Consider the following 22,199-nt stretch of genomic DNA (forward strand, 5'->3'; position numbering starts at 1 on the left):
TCTCAGCTGCCGTTTGCACGGCAACTGTTCGCAGCTGCCGCTGTCGACTGCTTTAACCTGTCGCTCTACAGCGACCCTAGGGTAGGCAGTTTTATCATGGCGCATGCGTAAAGTGCGCGCGCAATTCTGCTCATTCCGTCACACCCTGGCGACGGACACGTGATCGAATGATCTCAGGCACCTTATTGCTTTGGTTAGAAAATGCAAATTATATGAAACATGTTGTACTGAACAGTGCTACGTCCTTCATTCGGAGCCGGGCGCGCCGCCGCGAGTCATGAGCTCCCCTAAGCTCAGCGACCGCTGCCCCAGCAGCCTGGCCAACGCCAAGCTCACCAACGACTCAAAGGAGGACTCACTTGATAACTCTGTAAATATACCAATCCACCATTATCGCGCTGTGCACACAAAGCATTCATACAATAACAAAGGCCTAGGGCTACACTAATCAGTATAAAATGCGCTCTAATAAAAACCAATTCCTTGCTCTTCTCCTCATTAATTATGTTAATTAATAATGCATTGTTATATATGAACCTATTTCAACGTATATAAAATTATTTCCACTGGACACACTTGATTTATTTGAATCTCTTTGATATCATGCAATTTAGCGGTTAGGTCACGTGGAGTAGTTGTACATTGAACAATTATTTTTTGAAAATGGAATATTTAGATAACTTTTCTAAAATATTAACACGATGTTATTGGACAAATTTTAATATGAAATATAAACAATAAGAACTTTAAAAGGAAGATTTCTAAAAAGTGTTAGTTTAAGCTGCAATGCAATGATAAAACACTCTTATTGTGATACAGATAAGGGAGTCGATAAAGTGTGAGCGCGGCAAGGGCGAGGAGGACTGGCGACGGCGCACCATCATCGTCGAGAAGAAGAACGGCTCGTACGGCTTCACTCTGCAGAGCTACGGCATACACTACAAAAAGGTAAATGACTATTTAACATTGGCCAAATATTAATTCACCTAAAATATGTTGTTAGAAAAGAAGAAAATATAGTAAGATATTCAGCCCAGCCACCAGTAGAAGCTTTGTTCAAGTTATTTAGTAAACCCGCAATCCCTACCGTGTGAAGTTTTTTTAAAACATATAATTTGATATATTTCAGGAAGGAGAGATCGAGGTAATAACATACGTGGAGCAGGTGGAGCCGCAGGGCGCGGCGGCGGCGGCGGGCATGCGAGAGGGTGACGTCATCCTCTCCATAAACGGCGTCGACGTCGAGCATGCCGACCACGCCGCCATCGTCGACGCTATAAACAGCTGCGACAGCAGAATGCGCATCGTCGTCATTTTTGAGGACTGCGTGCGGAAGGTCGAACTCCATCTCAAGTACATCAATATACAGAGAGCCTTGCAAGCCAAAACGCGAGAACTGGAGCAGCTCACCGTCAGGGAGAGACAAATATTCGACGCCAACTGGAAGACGCATAGTCTGCCGTCGCAAAAAAAGAAATCGTCTCCATCGGACGTCATCTCGGATAGCGAGGAGAACAACGTGGCTGAAAACGGTGGATACTGCCGGCCGACGCTGTCCAGCGAGAACGTGACGAACACCAAACCGGCCACCGGCAGTGTGTTTATGTATCGGTACCTAGACCCGCGGTACGGCACCTGCATCATCCGGCCCGATTTGCGCACCGGCAGCTTTGTCATCACCGTAGGCTCGCCGCGCAACAGGCGCGACTGCCACCACTGCGTCATTGAGACTTCGGGTGACACGCACCGAGTTTCCGAAGTCTACACGACCAGTAACGGAAAACATGGTAAGGTCCACCGAAACAACCACAGCCACGGCTGCGGACCCTGTATGCCACCTTATAACAACCAGGATGCGAACAGTCTCGAGGCGTACGACTTGGCTAGCCCGTGTTGCGATCCACACTGCGTCCCTAACTCCAGGAAGAAGGTGAGAAGGAAAAAAGAATGCTCGAAGGAACACAAGAGGAAAGAAAAATCCCAGCAAGTCGATAAGTCGACACAAAAGACAGAAAATTGTGGTCACACGCACTCGAAGAAAACGTGTAACTCGGGTCATTGCACCGGCCGCTACCGCTACCTGACGAGCGAGTCGACACAGACCAGCCGGTGCAGCTTGCAGTCGTACACGGCGAGCGACGCCACAGCGCCCTGCGATAACTCCGCCTCCAGCTATAGTACCTCGCTCAGCAGCGACACACTCTTTTGGGATAATGACCGTTCTGAGGCCAAGGCCTCCCCCAAGATACAATACCAAAGCTCTCACCAACACGTCAAGCCGAAGTCTTGGGATAATTTGACGACAAAAGCATTCGGAGGTTACGGCTTCGGGTACGGCTACCTCGATACTAGCGCCAAGCACTCGAGCAGGTCCAAGAGCCACGGTCGCAGCCACAGCGGGCGCAGCACTCAGACCCATCACGAGTATCAGCAGAAATCGCAGGAGAAGCATCAACAGCGCCAGAGCGGCACGCCGCACCACTACCCCGTGTGCAGTAGGAGCCGGAATCACTTTCAACCCACCAAGTCCCAGGAGAGCCTAATGGTAGTGCCCAAGTACAAGCTTGAGAGCGGCGGGTCAGAGAGCCGACTGGCGTGTGAGTGCGCCGAGCCCGGGGAGTACTACCGGCGCGCAGGACCCACCGACAGTCCCGCGGAGCCCTGCAACACTGGATACTACTCACAGAGGTTCCTCTACCCCACGCACTCGTACAAGAAGAAAGAGTCCGCCGTCAGCTCAGAAATAACTAGATTATAAGCAATAATTAAACGCACAATGCTCAATTCAACGCCTAAATGTTAGTTTAAATAATCTTAGTATAGTTTTAACTATAAGTTAGCGGCTAGAGTCGTTAGTATTTAGAAAACGAATAACCCCGATACGGAAGATACAAAGAGAGATAGAAAAACAGGGAGGAAATGGAAGCAGGCAAGGGAATTAATAAAAAAGAAACAGGAAGATGCTTGGTATTTTGTATTGTAATGTTGACGTTAAATTGAATCACGCTTGATCGAGCCGCAGTGAATGGTTTTATCGTGTGGTTAGAGTGTTGAGCTAAACAGTTGCATGCAGAACAAACAACAATAATTTTGTCTAGATCAAAATCTAGTTTTAGTTTAGTACTGTTTTATACTATAAGTGCGGATTGAAATTTAAAATCTTGATTAAAATTGCTCGAGTCCAATGTTAAATGTCCGTTTTCACAACGAAGACGTGTTAAACCGTCATGTTTTTTGACCAAAATTATAATATTGTTCCGAGACACATTGACTGTTGATGACAATTATAGGTAGTTGTATAGACAAATCTTTTGCTCAATATAAGTACTTAGTTGTATTTTACTTTCACACATAATTACTAAGAAATAGAGTCAAGTTTGTGGCCTGAACATACAAAATACGCACACGTTGGATAATTAAACAATAGACTGTTGTATTCAGCCATTAAAATATAAAATGTACTTATTTTAGGAAATAAAATTATGCTTTAATATTGTGTAGTAACGTGATGGAAATAGACTTAGATGTTGTATTATTGAGTCTGTTCGGTGCCGTAGTCTGCGCACCGCGCTCATCAAATGCTTTATATTCCTTTATTTATAGTTTTTATTAATAAAAATATTAAATGAATATAACATTTGTTTTATTTATTTTTTCCAATTTCATATTAATTTATTAATTAATAAAAGGGAAAATTATGAATAGTACATAATCGAGGAGTGAAAGGCTATCTATCGTGTGCCTCTAATTTCTCTGTTTAATTAAATTGTTGATCCGAAGCGTACGGACATCCGCAACCGCAGATGCGTTCATTGTATACGAGTCTAGATGTAATGGTAATGTCAATCAAGATAAAAACCCAAGAAAATTTGCGAACTTTATAGAAATTAGGCCACAAGCGAAACAATCCTTGAATCGCAATCGCTTATCATTACTTCCTCGTGTGCGCACTACGGCTATAGCAGAATTAGTTGCTATCGCCGAAATTGGGTGGGTGAACTTATATCTGTGGAGAGTTCATCTCGGGTCCTGGGGTCAGGCGAAGCGGGCGCAGCGGGCGGCGCGCTGGCAGCGCACACTGAGCCCGCTCGCCACGCCGACGGCATGCGAGCTCCTGCGCGCGAACCCGCGCATCGCGCAAGCTGCGCGACTCGCCTGCTGCTGCCGCTACTGGTGCTGGTCACCGCCGCCTCTACCACATCTGCCACCAGACACCTGCCCCTACAACATCAGGTCACTACAAAATTACAATGCTCCCTGAATTATCCGTTGACGTTGAAATGTTATTTAAAAATTCGTCATTGTCCGGATAAATCTTCATTAAAATAATATCTGTAAAAATATAATCATAAAATGAGAGTCATGTTTCAATACAAACTAACCAGAGGTGTTATTAAAGTTGCAGTTTATGTTATTACCTTGTTAAATATGTTTAACATTACAGACTTACATATTGTGCACACAACCTTCACACCCGTGTGTCGCCTGGCCCGTGGCGGCTGGACTCGAGGATGCTGCGAGGTGGGACCTGCCGACGGCAGAGACGTGCGGCCTTCTGCAGACTTCCGACATCGAAGCGCCACCGGCTCACTATACGGTACGTTTAATTTTCATATACGTTTCAATTGCCAAGCGTATAAATAACAAACTATCGGTAAAGGTATTAAAATCACTCAGATGTGCTATATTTCACTATTTAAATGTTTCATCTAGAATTGATTGCTAACTTTTTTATAATAAGTGGGTAGTTTGTTAGGAAAATGACACTGATTTTCATATCTAGATGCATACATCTCGAAGCATAAAACAATTTTAGTATTTCTTAACAGTTTTATACATATGTACTCTTGAGGCTATGCGAAAAATTATTGCTGTTGCGATGTTAGTTAAAATTAATAACGATTTTCGTACGATTTATTGTCATCAAATTGGCAAAGATCCTCGAGATTCAATAAGCGAGAAGTTTGCAATGTACATAACATGGGTACGTCGATAAATGGATTTGGGTCGATGGATTTAATTGATACGTCAATGTATCCAAAGTTTTGTGACACTATGATTGCTAAGTTATCTCGGTGTCACAACTCGGAGCATCGTTCTCTTTCCTTATCATCTACATCGCAGCTAAAATTGTTTTGTGTTATCACTAACTTGACACAAACTTATTGTTAAACAAGATTAAGTTAGTGGTCACTTGTGTCTGCAATTCTGATCGTATAACGAAAGTTTCTTACTTGTTAGAAAAATTTGAATTATAACTGAACAATTATTGTTTGCACTTTACTAGTCTACTTTGTCGATATTTTGTCTGTGGTGCAACATTACAAAACAATAAAAAACATCATAAGCATATATATAATAGAAATATTTTAATTTTAATTTAATTATATCCAGACCTGAAGGATGCCCTGAGCTGATCATTTTTTTTCAGTAGATTTCCTTTATCTTTGCGACTGAAATAAAATAGTGTTTCACTGTACATATAAATATCTCATCACCTTTGGGTTCTAATATCAAAATCTATATGTAAATTATAAAACATATCATCTCTGTCATTGTCTTTGAATAAAAAGCGGAGATAACAATATGTTTTAAACGGGTATTTTGGTGCCGGATGCCCACGATCAATCACTATTTATTGATATAATGAAATAAAATTATTATCTATATAAAGGATGTTCGAGAAAGTCGTGTACAACTTAATACCACAAATTTCTTGTATTCGAAATAAATGACGAATTAACTCAATTTATATATATCTAAAGTAACGTAGTTTAGCCGCTAGAGGCGTTCAAATAAGTTTTTATAAATAAGTTTACATTTGTATTCAAATAATAGAAAAAGACTAAAATAGATTTGATTCACACTAAAACCATCGTATTAGTTTGTTAAATTACACATTTTTGTAGAACAAATCTTTCATATAAAATCAACATGGTGATCGGAAACGGGAATATCAAAACAATATACGAGTAGCTTCTTTCCCGTACATCCTGTAGAACGTCTTAATTATTGAGATTAAAAATATTATTTATCCTTATAAAATACAACGTACTAGTATAGGGGGCGTCCATAAATTACGTGAGGTGTTTAAGGGGGGGAGGGGGTCGAGTCAAATCTCATCTAATCTTACGTTGGAGGGAGGGGGGGTCTCGGCAAATATCACGCAATTTTTTTTCTGATTGAAACAAAAAAAAAATGATCAGATGATTTTACTGAAAATCATATGGACATGTTGGTTCCAATAGTCTCTCTTGAGACCGTGCATGATTCTCCATGGACTGAATTAGAGGAGATACTCTTTTTTAATCTAAGTAGTTACGATTTAAGTATTCTATTGTTAAATTTTTATTACACTTATAATCAAACTCTCAGCAACATTGATTACTAGTCATAACTAGTCGTAAATAAAAGCACGAAGCAAATTTGTTTTTTTCTTTTTACAATGACAATCCAACGCGTTTACGTAAGAAACTCACATTTTGAAAAATCTCACGTGAGATTGGGAGATGGGGGATGGGGTTGAATAAAATCTCACGACATCTCACCAGGGGGAGGGGAGGGGCAGAAAATTAAAAAAAAACACCTCACGTAATTTATGGACGCCCCCATACGTGCGCAGAAGTTTATTGACAGTATTGAGCAGGTGAGCAGAAAAGCGTGAGACGCTGTCTGCGTTAGTGGGAGAGGAGTCAACGGTAAATCTGCGCACGGCTAATAAACATGTAATAAAAATATTTTAATTACGACATGCGATAGATAACAACTGAAGTGTCGGTTTCTTTTTATTTCGTCCAAATAGAAAATCAAGACTTTTTCGCAATAATTAAAGATGTGTTTCCAAATTTGGTTAGAGTAATGATTTGAAAGTAACGGTCATATTTATCTGTGATAACTTTGTATCCACAAGGCTAGCCCCGTCTCCTTGAACTGTATTGTTGCGCAATTATAATCTAAATACTCAAGTTTGTGACGATCGAATTATGTCAAGGATTTTCAAATTATATTCATTTGTTAATACAGATAAAGGCGTTGTACAATGAAGAAGTTAGGAACGTGTTCTGCGATGCCGTGATTATAACAGAGGAGTTTGAAGCGGAGGCTACGAGAGTAAGTGAGCAGAGCCGCGTGCGCCGGCAGACGGTGGGAGCGCCCCGCGGCCGGTATCGCGGACAGACACAGTCTCAGTACCTCGCTGTGGACCGCGACGGCAAGGACGAGGGAAAGGCGGAGGCCCATTCTGCAGCTGACTCCTCGCGCGCCAGCGTCAGTGAGTACCTTACTCGAAACGACACCTGTTGCAACTCATTAATAGTGCCAATATTAAGTAATTATAAGAGGTACAATGTTAAAACGGGCTTGTATTATGTTAACAGGTGGTAACAGCGGAATGGGACAAGCGCAAAGTCAGTCAATGTACGAACCTTCGTGCGATGATTGTTATGGTAATGTCGGTACGGTAGTGGCTGGTATGAAAAAGCATCCCCAAGGAACCAATGGCTTTAGTGCATTTGGACCGGGACAAAACGGCGGCCCTGGATGGGTTGGACCTCCCAACAGTGGAAGCTCTGTAGGAACTACTTACGTAAACAATCAAAATGCTAAACCAGGCTTAGAAAATTACGGAAGACCCCACCCTTCTGCACCGAGCTATGAGAGGGGATACGGTGTTCCAACTGGTGGAAATGGTTTAACTCCTGGAGGAGTGGTAGGTCCCACCCAAGGTCGGAATCAAAATATTTACCCAGTCTCGGGTGGCACGCCACTTAGTCAAGGAGAACCACAAAGTTCATATCGCCCAGGATTAGGTGGTCCCATGACACAGTATGGCCCGAATCAGCAAGGAAATGGAGGATATGGCTCAAATCAGCAAGTTGGACCGAGGGATAATGCTAGACCGGAACAAGGGAACAGATATGGTAGTGATTCAGGCGGTTATGGACCAGGACAAATTGGAACTCCAGGAGGCGGTGGAAATTACCCACCAGGAAGTCTGATGAGTGCACCAGGTCGAGGGGGGTTAGGTCCTGCACAGCCAGGAGGTATTATGAGTAATGGTGCGTCACTGCCGAATCAAATCGGTTTACCGGGACAGGTCTATAATCAAATGGAACAAAGAGGTCCCGGTTACGGACCAGGTGGCTCAACTCATGGTGGTTACGGACCTGGTAAAAATGGTGCGCTTACACCAAACATCAATAGTGGACCTCTACATGCTGGTCCTAACAATGTTATCCCTGGCAATCAAGGACAGAGTGGTACCTACAATCCCAAACAGACTGGTGTTCCGAATGGACTCGGTGGATCTACATCAGGGGGTGTTACGAATCCTCAAGGTGTAAATAGTAACCAAGGCGGCGTTCCTGGGTATGGTTCTAGCCCCGGAACTGCAGGCAATAATATGAATCCCGCCCAAGGAGGAAATTGGCCGATTGCATCATACAGTCCAGGCAGTTCACCTTACTTTTGTTGCGTCGTCGGTCCCGATGGTAAAATAATACCTGCGGGAGGATCACCCTTTAATAGAGGCATAGGCAATCCGTATCCGAATATTAATAATCAATATGGATATAGTGGGTTGATTCCAGGAAGTACGGATCAAAGCAAAGGCCTAAGCAACATGCCAGGTCAAAGTCCTTACGGAATTAGTGGCTCTGGTAATGGTGTAAATAGCTTTGGAATAGGACAAGGAAATAATTATGGCCCTAGTCAAGGTCCTGGAAACTTCATAACAGGAACAGGACAAGTACCTCAAGGGGGTAGTCCTGATCGCGGTACAATTTCTGGTAGTGGAAATTACGTACCGAACCGAAATTTAGGAAGTTTTAGCCCTGACACTACTGGAGGTGGAGGAAGTTTTGCACCCAATCTCATAGGTACTGACCAAACAAGACCTAGTATAGGAGGAACTCCCATGGCTGGTACCGGTTATCACACGAATAATGGCTTGGGCCCTAACGTACCAAATTCAGGTATGAGCTACGGCCCTGTAGGCAATGGTGGACCAGGAACTGGAGGATATAGCCCAATTGGAGGAACTGGAGAAATCAAACAATACATACCAGGTCAAATCGGTATTCCCGGTGGCGAGGATACTTATGTACACGGACAGGGAGGTATACCGATGGCGAATAGAAACTTCGGGTCGGGCTCACCAGGGGACAGTAGTAGTTATGTGCCAGGGCAAGACGGCAGACCAAGTACAGGCGGAAATTTCGGGCCCGGACAGGGTAATAATTTGGGAGGAGTTGGTTATGGTCCCGGCCAGGTTAGTGCACCGGAAAATATTCGAAGTTACGAGCCAGGCCAAATTGTTGGTCCCGGAGGCGGTGGTTACAGGGTTAGTCCCGGTGATGGGACGAGATTCTATAACACCTATGGACCGCATAAAAGCGGTGTACCGGGAGGGGCTGGTATCGGAACAGGTTCCGGTGATAATCCTCAAAGTGGAAGTGGAACTTACGGACCAGGACAAACCAATGGAATGGGAGGAGGTAATATTGGATCCAATATGGGTAGCCATCCAGGTTCCACAGGAAGCTTTAGTACTGGTCAAAATGTTGGTCCAGAAACCATTGGTTATGGAAATTATGGCCCGGGACAAAATGGTGGATCTGGGGTATACATTCCGGGATCAAGTAATGGCATGGGTAATTATGGACCGAGTGGTGTTGGTCAGGTTCAAAATGGTCCAGTTGGTGCAGGTCCTTATGGGTCTTATCAAGGTGGTCAAGGATCTTATCCCCAGGGTCAACCTAGTGTAAGTGGTATAGGAAGCTACCAGCCAGGTCAGAGTGGCAAACCTGGTGAGAGCTACGGTTCAGTTGGAGTACCTGGTGATGGTGGAAGATATAGCAATGGACAACCTAATTACGGAACAGACTTTACAGATCGGTACGGAGGTGGCGTAGGTGGAAATGGATACAACGCAAGGGTATATATTTAACTTTTTAATAAAAAAATAAATTAAACTACTTATGGCAAAGTGATTATATATTTTTCTTTTTTGTTGCAGTATCCGGGACTAAACAATGAGTACAATGGTGAGTTATAATTACCTCCAAAAATTGGTAAAAGTTTATTGACTTTCCTTTTTGTTACAAAAGTTTTCAACTGAACACGATTTGTGTGACCAACAAAATTAAGTCGATTCAAAAGTAATGATGATATCCTGTTGTAAATATAGCTATTAGTATTTACATTTTTAAAATTAAATGCAATAATAAAATCTGCTTACAATATTTCTCGATTCCTAGGTTTTAATATTTAATTTGTAATTGTTTTCTTTTAGGCATTCCCCAAAACTTCACAGATGTGGGAAATCTTGCAGACGGAGACGATTCAGAGGCTGAAGCGAGCGTATCTCAAGCCGCTAATGGCACAACAGCCAGCGCTACCTCCAGGGGCGGAAATGACAAAGGCCGCGCTCAGACAAACGTACATGGCACTTACACCGGAAGCGGTTCTTTTTCAGCCCAAGCACAAATAACTGGAGAAAACAAAGAAGCCGAAAGCCAAGTTACTGGAGGGAAAAAAGGGGCGTCTAGTTCCGCACAAGGAAGTGGTCGGAATAACAAATCTCAAGCGAATGTGCAATTGGGCTCAGAAACGGGTTCAGTCCAAACACAATCTCTGACAAGTGGGGCGTATCATTCATCTAATTCCCAAGTTCAAGGGAGTGTAAAAGGTGGCATGGCGGACGCCCAGGCCCGTGGTCCAGGAAGCACGTCATCACAGGCTCAAATTGGTTTCACACCATATAAAGATGGCGACAAATCTCACGACACGCAGAAGATACCATTTGTCGGCGGAGGCGTCGCTTCAGCTCAATCGAGCGGGCGAACGGGACAGTCGCAATCACAACTCCATGGCACCTTTAGGTACGGTATCACATACAACGGAGCCGCACAGGCGGGCGCCAGCATTGACAAAGATGCAGTGTTTCCAAATCGCTTATCATTTGATAAAATAGATGTGTTTGACGAAAGTGAAAAAAATATTAACGTCGATACTGAAAAAACAACCGAGTTGGATACACCAGCACCCGTCGACACCACTCCTTCTGTCGAATTAGTGCCATCGGAGGAATCTCTTCCTGCGCTCGACGAGAGCTCGACTGAGGGCGGAATGACAGCGTTGGATACAGAAGACACAGAAGACGAAACCGTAAAAAACGACGAGACCCTAAAGAATTCTGAAACGAGATACTCCAGCCATACCCATCTCGATCACCACAAGACAAACGGTGCGGCGGCGCCATCGGCCTCGACCGCCGGAGTCACTCGCTCCTTCCAATCGCGGTACGGGAGCAACGGCGGCGAATACGAGTACACGACGGACAGAGAGGATGCGCCGACCGACGAGTACGACAGTACGGACGGTGCGGAAGAGGAACAGGGCGAATACAGCAACTACGATGACATACCGAGAGATACGCTAACGCATCAGTCGCTGCAGGCGCCGCGTAAGACGCTCGATGTGCGGCAGACGACCGGCGGCAACACGCAGCACATCGTGCTCGGCACGCTCGACGGTCACGACGCGGCGATCACCCAGAAGAGCTCCGAGCGGCCCGACGAGAGCAGGACGTACCAGCCGGGGGAGCGGGTGCCGGGTACAGGCGGCTACACGATACCGGCGGGTTTCACGGGCAGCGTCAAGTCGGTCGCCTCCAAGGAGAGGACTTACGTTGTGGGGTCGCGCGAGTCCCCGTCGCAGGCGCAGACGGTGACCTTGACGCCTGGCAGCGGGCGCATCCGGTACGCCCCCTCGGCGGGCTACGGGCGTGTGGGCGCGAGCCAGCTGCGCTCACTGGCGCGCCCTCGCGGTGATCCCTACGTCTCCGTCTCTAAATCGGTGGCGCGCGACCTCGACGCGGACGATCACGTGCGCAAGCAGTACTCCCACTCCTACTACACCAAGTCCTCCTCATGCGGCTTCTTCACTTTCACCTGCACCATGGTGAGCGACGCCGAGGGCAAGAAGAAGGTCTGCCGCCCCAAGATACCCACCAACCCCGACGGCACGCCTATCAAGTGTTGACATCGTGTATAATGTCATCATAAGTTTAGTTCTATTTTAATATTAAGTAGGTAATAATTAGTATTATGATTGTATAATTTCTGTAGCCAATTAAACTATTCAAATGAGCGCATCAACATTTGTACATGTCATATTTTGTCTATGTTGTTGATAATATAAGAAAATGAAATAAATAAAAACTTCAGTTTAACTACATCGTCTGAAATGTAATCAATGAGGGCAATAAAAGGCTCAAGGGGAAGTAATAAGATTTATTTATATATAATTTAGGTAGATTTATGTATCGTTTCAATATATGTTTATTGATCACACTAATAAGTGATGTGGATAACAAGTGGTGCATGGGCCGCCCTCCCCTCGCCCCCCAAATCTCCACACCCCTCACCTAATATATCATAAAGGAGAATTTCTTAACTATGAATAGAATATTGAAGAAACTTTGGTATTTATTTTGTGATCATTGGACACTTTACATAAAACTAGTTGTAGGAATAGGAACAATGTGACGTGGCACAATTATATTGTATTTTATTCAATCTATTTTGATTCATATAAAACCTTAATAATTATTGTGCAGAAGTAAATAAATACCTTTGTAATTTTGTTAGCACGCAACATAACTTGCGCTTCGTAAATACTTTATAAATAACATCTTAATACCAAAAAACGATTAATAAATAATATATTAAATATGGTTCGCATAAATCTGAACTTACACACAAATAGTCTTTAAATGGGGTGTGAAGAGTGTTGAAGCGAGGGCGGGGCGAGAGCAGTGATAGCACACCTTCACATCAAAACAACAATTTTATGTACGAAATACTATCTGTGAAGTACTATATCCATACAATCATGAAATTTATTAAGACAGTAATTTCTAGAACACTTTAAAGTTTCTTACAATAAATATTAAGTCGCTTGCCTAAATACAGACAGATCTATGTAATAAATAAATTCTTGTAGTTTGATCTAGAACAAGATTTATAGAAAGGAATATGTTTGAACTTTAACACTATAGTTGGCGCAAGTGGAGGGGTGTGTGGACAAAGCCACGCCCCCCCCCCAGACACGCCCATCACCAAACATTCACAATAAATAGATTTATTTACATTAAAATCTATGAACGAGATCCATGCAATAGTTCTCTTACTTACTAAATTACATGCACAATAAAGAATGTCACAGTTGACACCTCCTCCAACACACAAACACACATCCTCACACACACACACACAAACATAATGTGACAAACATTAAATATTTTTTTCATTAAAGCAAATGCCAAATACTGTTTTTTAGTTTTATGGAGCATGAATTGATAGGACGGAGCAAGTGGGCGAGAAAAGAGCCTTTCATTTTAAAGATGAACACAGCCACGCCCCCAAATGTCCATCATCACGCCCCCAAATGTCCATCATCACGCTCCTACATCCGCCTTCAAGTAACACATCAACACAAGCACACGTCAGTCTGTTATCTTGGAATGTAAGTTTACACATAAGTTACATGTTTGTACATCAAATGATCACAATTTAACTTAACATCAACAATCCGTGAAACACACAAAAAAAACATTAAGTTTAAATTAAGTAAAAAAAGGCTCATTTCAACTTATAATAAAAAAATAAATATTTAAAGCTAAAATGCATTGGACAGAGAGTATAGTCGTATCCAATGTTAATGACAAACTATACTTAAACATGTCACTGACTGACAATGTTATATATTTTGTAAAGTTTGTGTTTTTTAATAGATGATATAAACACATCTTTAATAAATAATTACAGACTTATAAAGGTAAAATTGTTTAGACAGTACAATTAGATAAATACATCATTATAGAGAGACCAAGTTAATTTCAACAACTACAACATACAAATTTTATGGCATATTATATTACTACATAATAATACATAGTTTATTTTGTTATATATCTGTCCGTAATATGTTAAAAAACACATATTACTTATAAGTTACAATTTTTTTCAGAACTTTAATACAAGTATACATAATAGTATTTATTTCCTTTAATCTAATATTTAAAAAAAAAATCTAATTTGATAAAATGTGATGATATTAAAAAAAACGACATTATCATACTTTTTTTGTATGATTCAATCTAAGTACAACATGTGATGAGCATTCAATTTATATATATATAATAAATTATTACAAACAAACGTACATAAAAATCAGACATTATTCCACGAAAAGAATCACATCGTGTTGTGTAATATAAATTGTAACTCTTTTCATAGGATCATATGACTGTTTACTAAACTTATGGCACCTTACCACTCACAATCTTAAGTTAACCGTTCCTTATTTAAGTACACAATTTAAGTACATTGTCATATAATAATTAGTAAGTAAATAAATTTCATTATTTACATTAATAATGTTTAAAAATTGAGATTACTCTAGAGATTCATTATTTAAATTACCAACAATATGGAAACCTAATTATATATGTTATTTACAATTGTTAGGGAATTTAAATTGAATAAAGGTTTGTAATTGAGGCTACACTTGTTATTTTTAGGGGGGCAAGACTAGTTTTAATTAAATATACATACTAGTCACAGAACAGAATAAAAACTTGTGACAAGAATGCCATAGAAATGTAGTCATTGATAAAAAAAAATCAGACGAAATTGGCAACTTTTTTTTTTTGAAGTCGGTTAAAAAACAAAATAAGTCGTCATATTAAGCAAAATGGAAATTTCAACATCAATATACTACTCGCACACAATAACATAAGACCTGATTTATATGACGTCATATTAACATTTATAAATGGCCGATATAAATTTCACAAGGTCTCGTGTTATTGTTATATGGCCGCTTTAAATTTCACAAGGTCTCGTGTTATTGTTATTTGAAAGATCAATGAAAGTATGTATGGATTGTGTGAAAGAGGGTGTGCGTAAGAAGAGGGTTAATTTAAATGTGACGGCTGTTAGAGATGTATGGAGGAGTACATACTGTGTCGACCTTTCATAAAGATAAGGGCAGGTTGATGATGATGATGAAGGTGTCGTGTTATTGTGGATGCATAGTACAGAAAAATATGTACAAATTCGAGGCATTTCAATTTAAAATTGATTTTATTAATAATATAACAATCGCTTTGAGATCCAAAGATTTATGGCAAATTTCACGAGAACATTTAAGTTGCGAAAAATACAATATTATAGCAAGATTTTTACTTCTTGTTTATAAATTGTATTAATTCATATTAATTTATTATTGTAATTGTATATGTCGTGTCCTCGACAATATATCTTTAAATCAACAGACTAGAGATATTAATATTCAATTGAACGAATCCAAAATAAAAATAAATCAAAGCGAAAACGCTTAACTTCATAACTATAGCACAATTATATGACTCGATATTCACAATCAGATCTTAGTAAAATCACATTTAGTAGTCTTGCAACATGTTTAGGTTCGGTTCACATTGATACTAGTTTTTAAACATATCACTGGATTGAATTGTCCGTTTGTATGTCTGTGGGTCGCGCGCCGCTATCGCTCGCCTTTTTTATATACACAAGTCAAACCACTTCCGCATCTAATTATTTTTTAATATAATACAAAATGAAAGCACAGCCTTAATACTTCATCAGAGAGTACACTGTAGGACTCGTTTTTACTTCATTATCATCTCCGTGTGAGATGTGGCAGTGGGCGGGGCGGAGTGGGGCGGAGTGGGGCGGGCGCAGCGGGGGCGACTCCCTCTTCTTCTGCCAGAGAGCTGCAGCAGACGGGGGCGCAGGTGAGTTCACTCGCAGAGGAAAGTGTTACTGCAAGCGAAGCTCACTCCGCGATCACCTGAAGGTCTACTGGTGCACGGTCCAGGGCACGTCGGCGTGCACCAGGAGCGCCGTGTCTCGCCACAGCTCTCTGGGGTAGAGCTAAATGTTGCGGAACATACGTATGACGTGTCGCACGATGGGGGGCGAGAGTTAGGGGGCTGCCCCCTTGAGGCGCTTCAGCCGCTCCTTCTCCAGGTGGTCGGCCGGGGGCTCGCGCTCGAATGACACCAGCTCCAGAGCTGCAACAATAAAGACACCACTCGTATTCACAATACTTTCGTTTTCGAAGTAGACCGTTCATAAATATAGATGCGAGACCTGTTTCGGATAACGCGGGTCTGTCAAGGAAGAATCGCCAAGTGGGCGTGTTTGTGACGTGGGCGTTGACAGCGTGGGCGGGGCGATGCGGTGTGCCGTGTGTCTCGCCCAGCCGTCGCGCCGCCAGCTGAGCGCGCACCGGCCGCGCCAGCGCACAGCACTTCTCAAAGTTCACACGCCCACCTGACACTCTGTACATACACACAAACATTTCATTATGGCAACCCATCACACTTTCTGCAATATATCTCAAGGTATAGTAACGAATAGTAAGTGTTTAGTGTTTTTAATGATATGAAAATTAATCATCTTGAACATTTATAATGTATTATTTAGAAACGTTATTATGATTAAAGTGATAAGTGTTAAGTGACAAGCGATGATGGCTTAGTTTTGTGAGTAGTTAATTGATTAGATGATAAAGCTTTAGTAAGCTAAAGCTATAAACATTCGAAGGTTTTGTATATTTTATTAATATAAATACGAATGTCTACATAGATGTATAGATGGATGTTTGTTACAAAATCTTGCTAAATTGGATGGAGTTCGCGACGATCTAAACATTATTTAAGCAAAATATATGTATAATACAACTTTATATACGATATCTTACGCCATATTGTGTTGTGGTGATGAGTTTATTATATTTGTATATGTGACCTTGTGGGCGCGGATTGGTGCGCGAAGTGCAGGTCACGACAGGTGACTGAGAGGAGAGGCACCGCCGTCTCGCCCGGCGCCGCCGCCAGCGCCGCGCGGTACCTGCGTAAGCCACGCCCCAAACGTCAGTACCCACTTTAAGCCACGCCCTACACGTCAATACCCGCCTTAAGCCACGCCCCACTCGTCACTGCGAGCCTTAAGCCACGCCCCACTCATCACTGCGAGCCTTAAGCCACGCCCCTAGGTTTCAGACACACCAGAAGATAGATCACTTTGCAGTCTCACACCGCAATACTAAAGAGTACACAGAGTCCTCTTCTCTGTATTTTATTAAATCCCAAACTGATATGCCATGCACATGTATAAGAAATCTAGTGTACGGTGAAAGGTATCCACCACCAATGACAATCAACGACAAAATTCCGCAATAAATACTAAAATATATAACAATATGTTAAATCACAGAAACAACAATAAACATTAAAATGAATTAAAGCTTTAACTGAAGTCTGTTTAGTATAGAACTGTTAGTGAAAAAAAATACTAGTTTTAGTCATTTTTCTTTACTTATAATTTATTTTAATATCGTAAGCTTTAATAATTTTAAAGATGAATGTATAGAGAGAAGTCTAGAGCGTTATAAAGTTAGAAAAGCGGTGCAAGCATATTAGGCGTGGTGAATAAGTCTGTGGGCGGGGAAATGGGCGCGGTCACCTGGCATGGTTGCCTCCAGGTTCAACGCACAGCTCCAGCTGGCGCAGCTGCTGGCCACACACTGGAGACGCACGACTCCACTGTCAACAAACAAATCTTATGAGCCCAAACTTTATTTCCAGTCATTAAAAATCCCCGCCGAGTCTTCGATGGACTCTTAGTGTTCATCTGGACTTCTTTGTGAATTAATTATCTAGAAATTGAATAGAAATGTGATATACCGTCTTTTTGAGCCTGGCAATGGGAGCCATGTTGAGTGCGCTGATGATGGCCATCAGAGAGTTAAAGTTGCCGAGGTTGAAGCACTCGCGTGCCGTCGTCACCCACTGCTCCAGCAACCGAGCCCGCTGTTTGCTCTTCACCGGCTGTAATATTAACACAAGAAAATTTAACATGTTGCTATAATCATGAATTCCACTTCTATGACATTTTTTTTATTATATACATACCTTAATAATATCAGTAGCGACGAGATAACTAAGACGGTTGAACCAGTCCGCGTAGGCCTCCAGGTTGCGTGTGGTCTTAGGCGCGGCGGGGGTCTTGGCCGCTGGCGGGGAGAAGGCCTGCAGGAACTCCTCGGGGCCCACAAACGACAGCCGGTATAGTTCCACTGCTGTCAGCTGACGTGCAAGTTCCACAGGCGACAGGCCGAGTGTGAGGATGTCGCCCTGGAATTTATATAAAAATAAAAATAATGTAAACGAGTTGGTATAAGTATGTATAGTGGGGCGAGGTGGTCTCACCTGTGGCAGCTGTTCAACGGTGCAAAGGGGCGCAGGCTCCGGCAGCGACTGCTCGTACTGCTCGAGTGCGGTCAGCCTGTCCAGCAGGCGCTCCAGTGTGCGGGACACCTCCGACCTCATACCTGCCATCTGCTCCGACGCACATCTACATAACACAGTCACCAATAGTATCAAGCCATTAAATTCACTTTCCTTCTTTATCAAGGAATTTGAAAGAGTAGCCTATAACATGCCTCCTTGCATCAGCTACCTTCCAATCAAAGTCCTGTCAAAATCGGTCCAGTCGTTCCGGAGATTATCCAGAACAAACACAGCCTTGCGGACAAACATAAAGACTGAGAAAAGTTTAAATATATTTTTTATCAAGTTTACAAACAGACAATCCAATTTTATTAATATGTATAGTTAGCCGTATTTTTGTTTTCACCTCTGTGTGATGGTCCTGACGAGTGCCATGACACGGTCGTCACGGAAGTCATAAGGGAACATGCCGGTCCACTGGGTGAGCACGCGGACCAGTGCACCCATGTCAGCCAGCTCCTTCTCCGGGCACTCCTTGCTCTCATCCGCCTTGCCCTAACACACTCACTCTATCAATACTGGGACGTTTACAAACTCTAAATAAATATAACTATAAAAATCTTATTAACTAAGACCCTTGTTATTTAACTAATACCAGTTTAACATGTGGGTGCAGTGCCCCAGAGCAGTAAACAGTGCAATACTGCTACTGTTAGATCCCCCCATACTTAAAACAAGTACTGTTCTGTAAATGCATTGTGAGTTCAAACAATATCCGTCTTATTATGTACTAAAGTTCTATCTGTCTCACTGACAGTAAAAGGAATTATTTAGTTTTATCAATAAATTAAACATATAAAATTGAAAAGGTTGATATATAACACCATTTCTTAGTAATGTTACTACTAAATGTCACCCGAGACTCCGTCCGCGCGGAATAAAAAAAACGTAATAAATAGTATATGTGTTCTTACAGACTATATATTACATCTATGCCAAATTTCATCAAGATCCATTGAGCCGTTCCGGAGATACGTTCAAACAAACATCCATCCATCTAAACATTCGTATTTATAATATTAGTAAGAAGTAATATATCAAAGCTCATAGAAAAAAGTATATGAAACATATAGTGCAGTATACTAACAGGTTTGTCGTAATTCTTAAAATATCTTTTGCACAGTTTGGCGAGCAGCTCGTGCGGCTTCAGGAATAGACGTGAGCACAGCAGGAATGTGAATGTGAATGAGGGCGGCGCACCCGGCCGCAACATATCCACCAGCGCCTCGAGGCTGGCACTCACCAGCTGCCCATCACGGTACTCCACCTCTTCGCCCCCACCCACGCCCATGCCCACACTTACACCGCCATTACCCTGGTTCTAAACACAATTATTACACATTCAGTTCTACCCTATAAAAATTACACATTTTAAATGGTGACTCTGTCTGCGCGGCAATAAAAAAAAAAACTTATATTTTGAAAAAACCACCAGTATGTTTTATTTAATCTAAGCGTCATAACGTGGGGGTAAAACTAACCTGTCCAGGCTCCACTTTCTGTGCAGACATATATCCGAGTCCTCCATTCATGACCATGTGCTTGCAGCTTGACTCCGACATCAATTTGTTGCCTCTTACCATTGAGTAGTAATCATCATTCTAAAAATTATAACTTACTTCTTAATAAGAGTGTTAGAGGCAAGATAGGGTCACTGCAGCCAATGCAGCTCATGGAACCCCAGCAACTTCATTACGTTGCTGGCTATAACATCAAGCCGAAGCACTAAACCCTACAGTTAATTGGAATATGTACTTACATCATAATATGACAATCCGGAGCCGTGCAATAACGCGGGATCAACAGTGAGGGGCACAAAGTCTGTGGAGGTGGTTGCGGGCTCGCTGACCGGGGGCACCTTCACTGAACACCCGCTACATGACGCCTCATTCAGTTTGCTTGCGTAGTAGTACATAGCCATTCAATTCCAAAATATCTTCTAACACTAGGCGCCTCTTCTGAAGCTATCTTAGTGAAGCTCACTTTATCTTAGAGAATCCATTTGTGCTTCTGTCAAATAAATTAGCATTTAAGACGCAGGGCAAAAGAGTATGGAGAACAGTTACACAAATAACAGTTGTGCAAACAATCTTGTCAGTGGGATTTATTTATAAATATATTGTGAAGCAAAACCCAGCTCTAACATTCATACAAAGCTTTAAATGTGTAGCAAACATTTATGTACATAAAAAAAAAAATTGTGAGATTTGTAACACACTAAGCATAGCTGTTGAATCTCGCATTGCTTTAACATGATTGATAAAGATTCGCATTTGCATCAAGAAACATGTGACTAGTAAACTAGTGATTTAAAAACAAATTTCTGAAATAATCCAGGCACATTAGGATGAAAAAAAGTATGCAATCAACACTTAAATTAGAAAGCTAGTGCAACTGCACTATTATCACTAACTGTTGGTTTTTGAAACCAAAATTTCTGTATAACATATTGTCATCTTTGACAAAACAGAAAACAATATGTTTTAAATGTGGATTTCTGTCTCAGGAACCCATAGTAAATCGCAAAAATACATAAATATTCTCAATAAAACAACTTCACCCACAAAACAATATAACATTAGGTAAATTTATTTTGCAACATCACTACTCTTTCTCTTACAATTTTTGCAAAATAACTGAAAAATTATAAGGTCACTGTTTGTTAACAATGTTTAATTAATCCCAGCATTGAACTACAATGGAATATAACAAAAATTCTACAATAAAAATGTAGGTTGCAAGGGATTGGTATGGCAATTTGTAATTAGCAAGAGACCATCCTGGAGGAGGAGATTGGTACAAAAGGCTACTAAATATGACAAGATTGCTTCATTAAAAAAAAATTGTACAAGCTATGCTATGAAATTATACTATGTATTTAATTGTATGAATAAAGCTGGGTTTTGCTTTAAAAATCCTAGCCTAAACTGTTAATTTTTATATCAAGTAATCATATTAAACTTTTCTCATAACATTTTCAGGAAAACTTTGACTATATTTTAAGAGTAAGATAGAAAAAATCAATTTGTTCACAGAATTCTCTATTAAAAGCTAACTATACTTTATTTGACATAAAATTTCCATCATTATTATCAAAAATCCACACATTACAATAAGATAAAATGTAACAATCCTACATCATTTCCTACACACTGTTTTATAATAAATGATTCCATATGATTAGATATTTGCAACAGTAATAATAATAAAAAAACTACCATGTTACCTTTAAATTTATTAAAAAAAAGTACGTAAATTACTTTTGTTGAATTTTGCTGTATTGATTTTAAAAAAATGGAATGAAATAAAAAAAACAAGAAACTCTTTTATCTTGTTAGAGTGCTATCGTATGTAAGTTTATTATGTTAATTTTAACCGAACATGATATTTTAAATATTCAACCCTGAATAAGAAATAAGTATTTTATGTAAAATATTATCTCACGGGGCCCGGTTATTGACAGATCATTTCACGCTCAATTAAAACAGATGCAGTGAAAGTTGGTTCCGATATGTAAAGTTCATTTATATACACACCACTGCACTATTATAATGTTGAAAATATACCATAATGTAAAACGTAATTTACTGGATCATAATAAATATATATTTCATAAAGTAATAACACCATTTACCTAATTTATTTATTAAGAAATAGCGCCAATGTACTAAACAAGGCTCAACCAAAGACTAAGGAATATAAACGATTGCCGATAGGATACGGTGAAGTGAACGCGATAACAGCGCCACTCTCGCCATAACTGAACTCTATTAATGGATAGACAATCGCTTTGAAATGACAGCTTTTGCATGGT

At 41.1% G+C, this 22,199-nt stretch overlaps 3 protein-coding genes across 3 annotated transcripts; 2 read left to right on the plus strand and 1 right to left on the minus strand.

Moving 5' to 3' along the window:
- Positions 1–209: 209 nt before the first annotated feature.
- On the plus strand, positions 210–3,576 carry LOC106717138. Its single transcript, XM_014510860.2, has 3 exons — positions 210–370; positions 820–948; positions 1,130–3,576. Exons 1-3 carry the CDS (start codon positions 278–280, stop codon positions 2,756–2,758), a joined length of 1,851 nt encoding a protein of 616 aa, XP_014366346.2. The 5' UTR covers positions 210–277; the 3' UTR covers positions 2,759–3,576.
- Positions 3,577–4,046: 470 nt separating this feature from the next.
- On the plus strand, positions 4,047–12,645 carry LOC106717250 (uncharacterized transmembrane protein DDB_G0289901-like). The gene is made up of 6 exons (XM_014511015.2): positions 4,047–4,233; positions 4,445–4,597; positions 7,024–7,270; positions 7,377–9,934; positions 10,016–10,043; positions 10,292–12,645. Exons 1-6 carry the CDS (start codon positions 4,105–4,107, stop codon positions 12,040–12,042), a joined length of 4,866 nt encoding a protein of 1,621 aa, XP_014366501.2. The 5' UTR covers positions 4,047–4,104; the 3' UTR covers positions 12,043–12,645.
- Positions 12,646–15,420: 2,775 nt separating this feature from the next.
- On the minus strand, positions 15,421–22,099 carry LOC106717283 (ras-GEF domain-containing family member 1B). The gene is made up of 12 exons (XM_014511096.2): positions 22,020–22,099; positions 20,145–20,395; positions 19,867–19,986; positions 19,473–19,706; positions 18,732–18,880; positions 18,305–18,449; positions 18,008–18,229; positions 17,780–17,923; positions 17,559–17,638; positions 16,842–16,943; positions 16,182–16,372; positions 15,421–16,102 (listed from the first exon to the last, which is right to left on the minus strand). Exons 2-12 carry the CDS (start codon positions 20,304–20,306, stop codon positions 16,014–16,016), a joined length of 1,638 nt encoding a protein of 545 aa, XP_014366582.1. The 5' UTR covers positions 20,307–20,395; positions 22,020–22,099; the 3' UTR covers positions 15,421–16,013.
- Between the last annotated feature and the right edge of the window lie 100 nt (positions 22,100–22,199).

Source organism: Papilio machaon, chromosome Z (genome assembly GCF_912999745.1).
Source record: "Papilio machaon chromosome Z, ilPapMach1.1, whole genome shotgun sequence".
Classification (NCBI taxonomy): Eukaryota; Metazoa; Arthropoda; class Insecta; order Lepidoptera; family Papilionidae; genus Papilio; species Papilio machaon.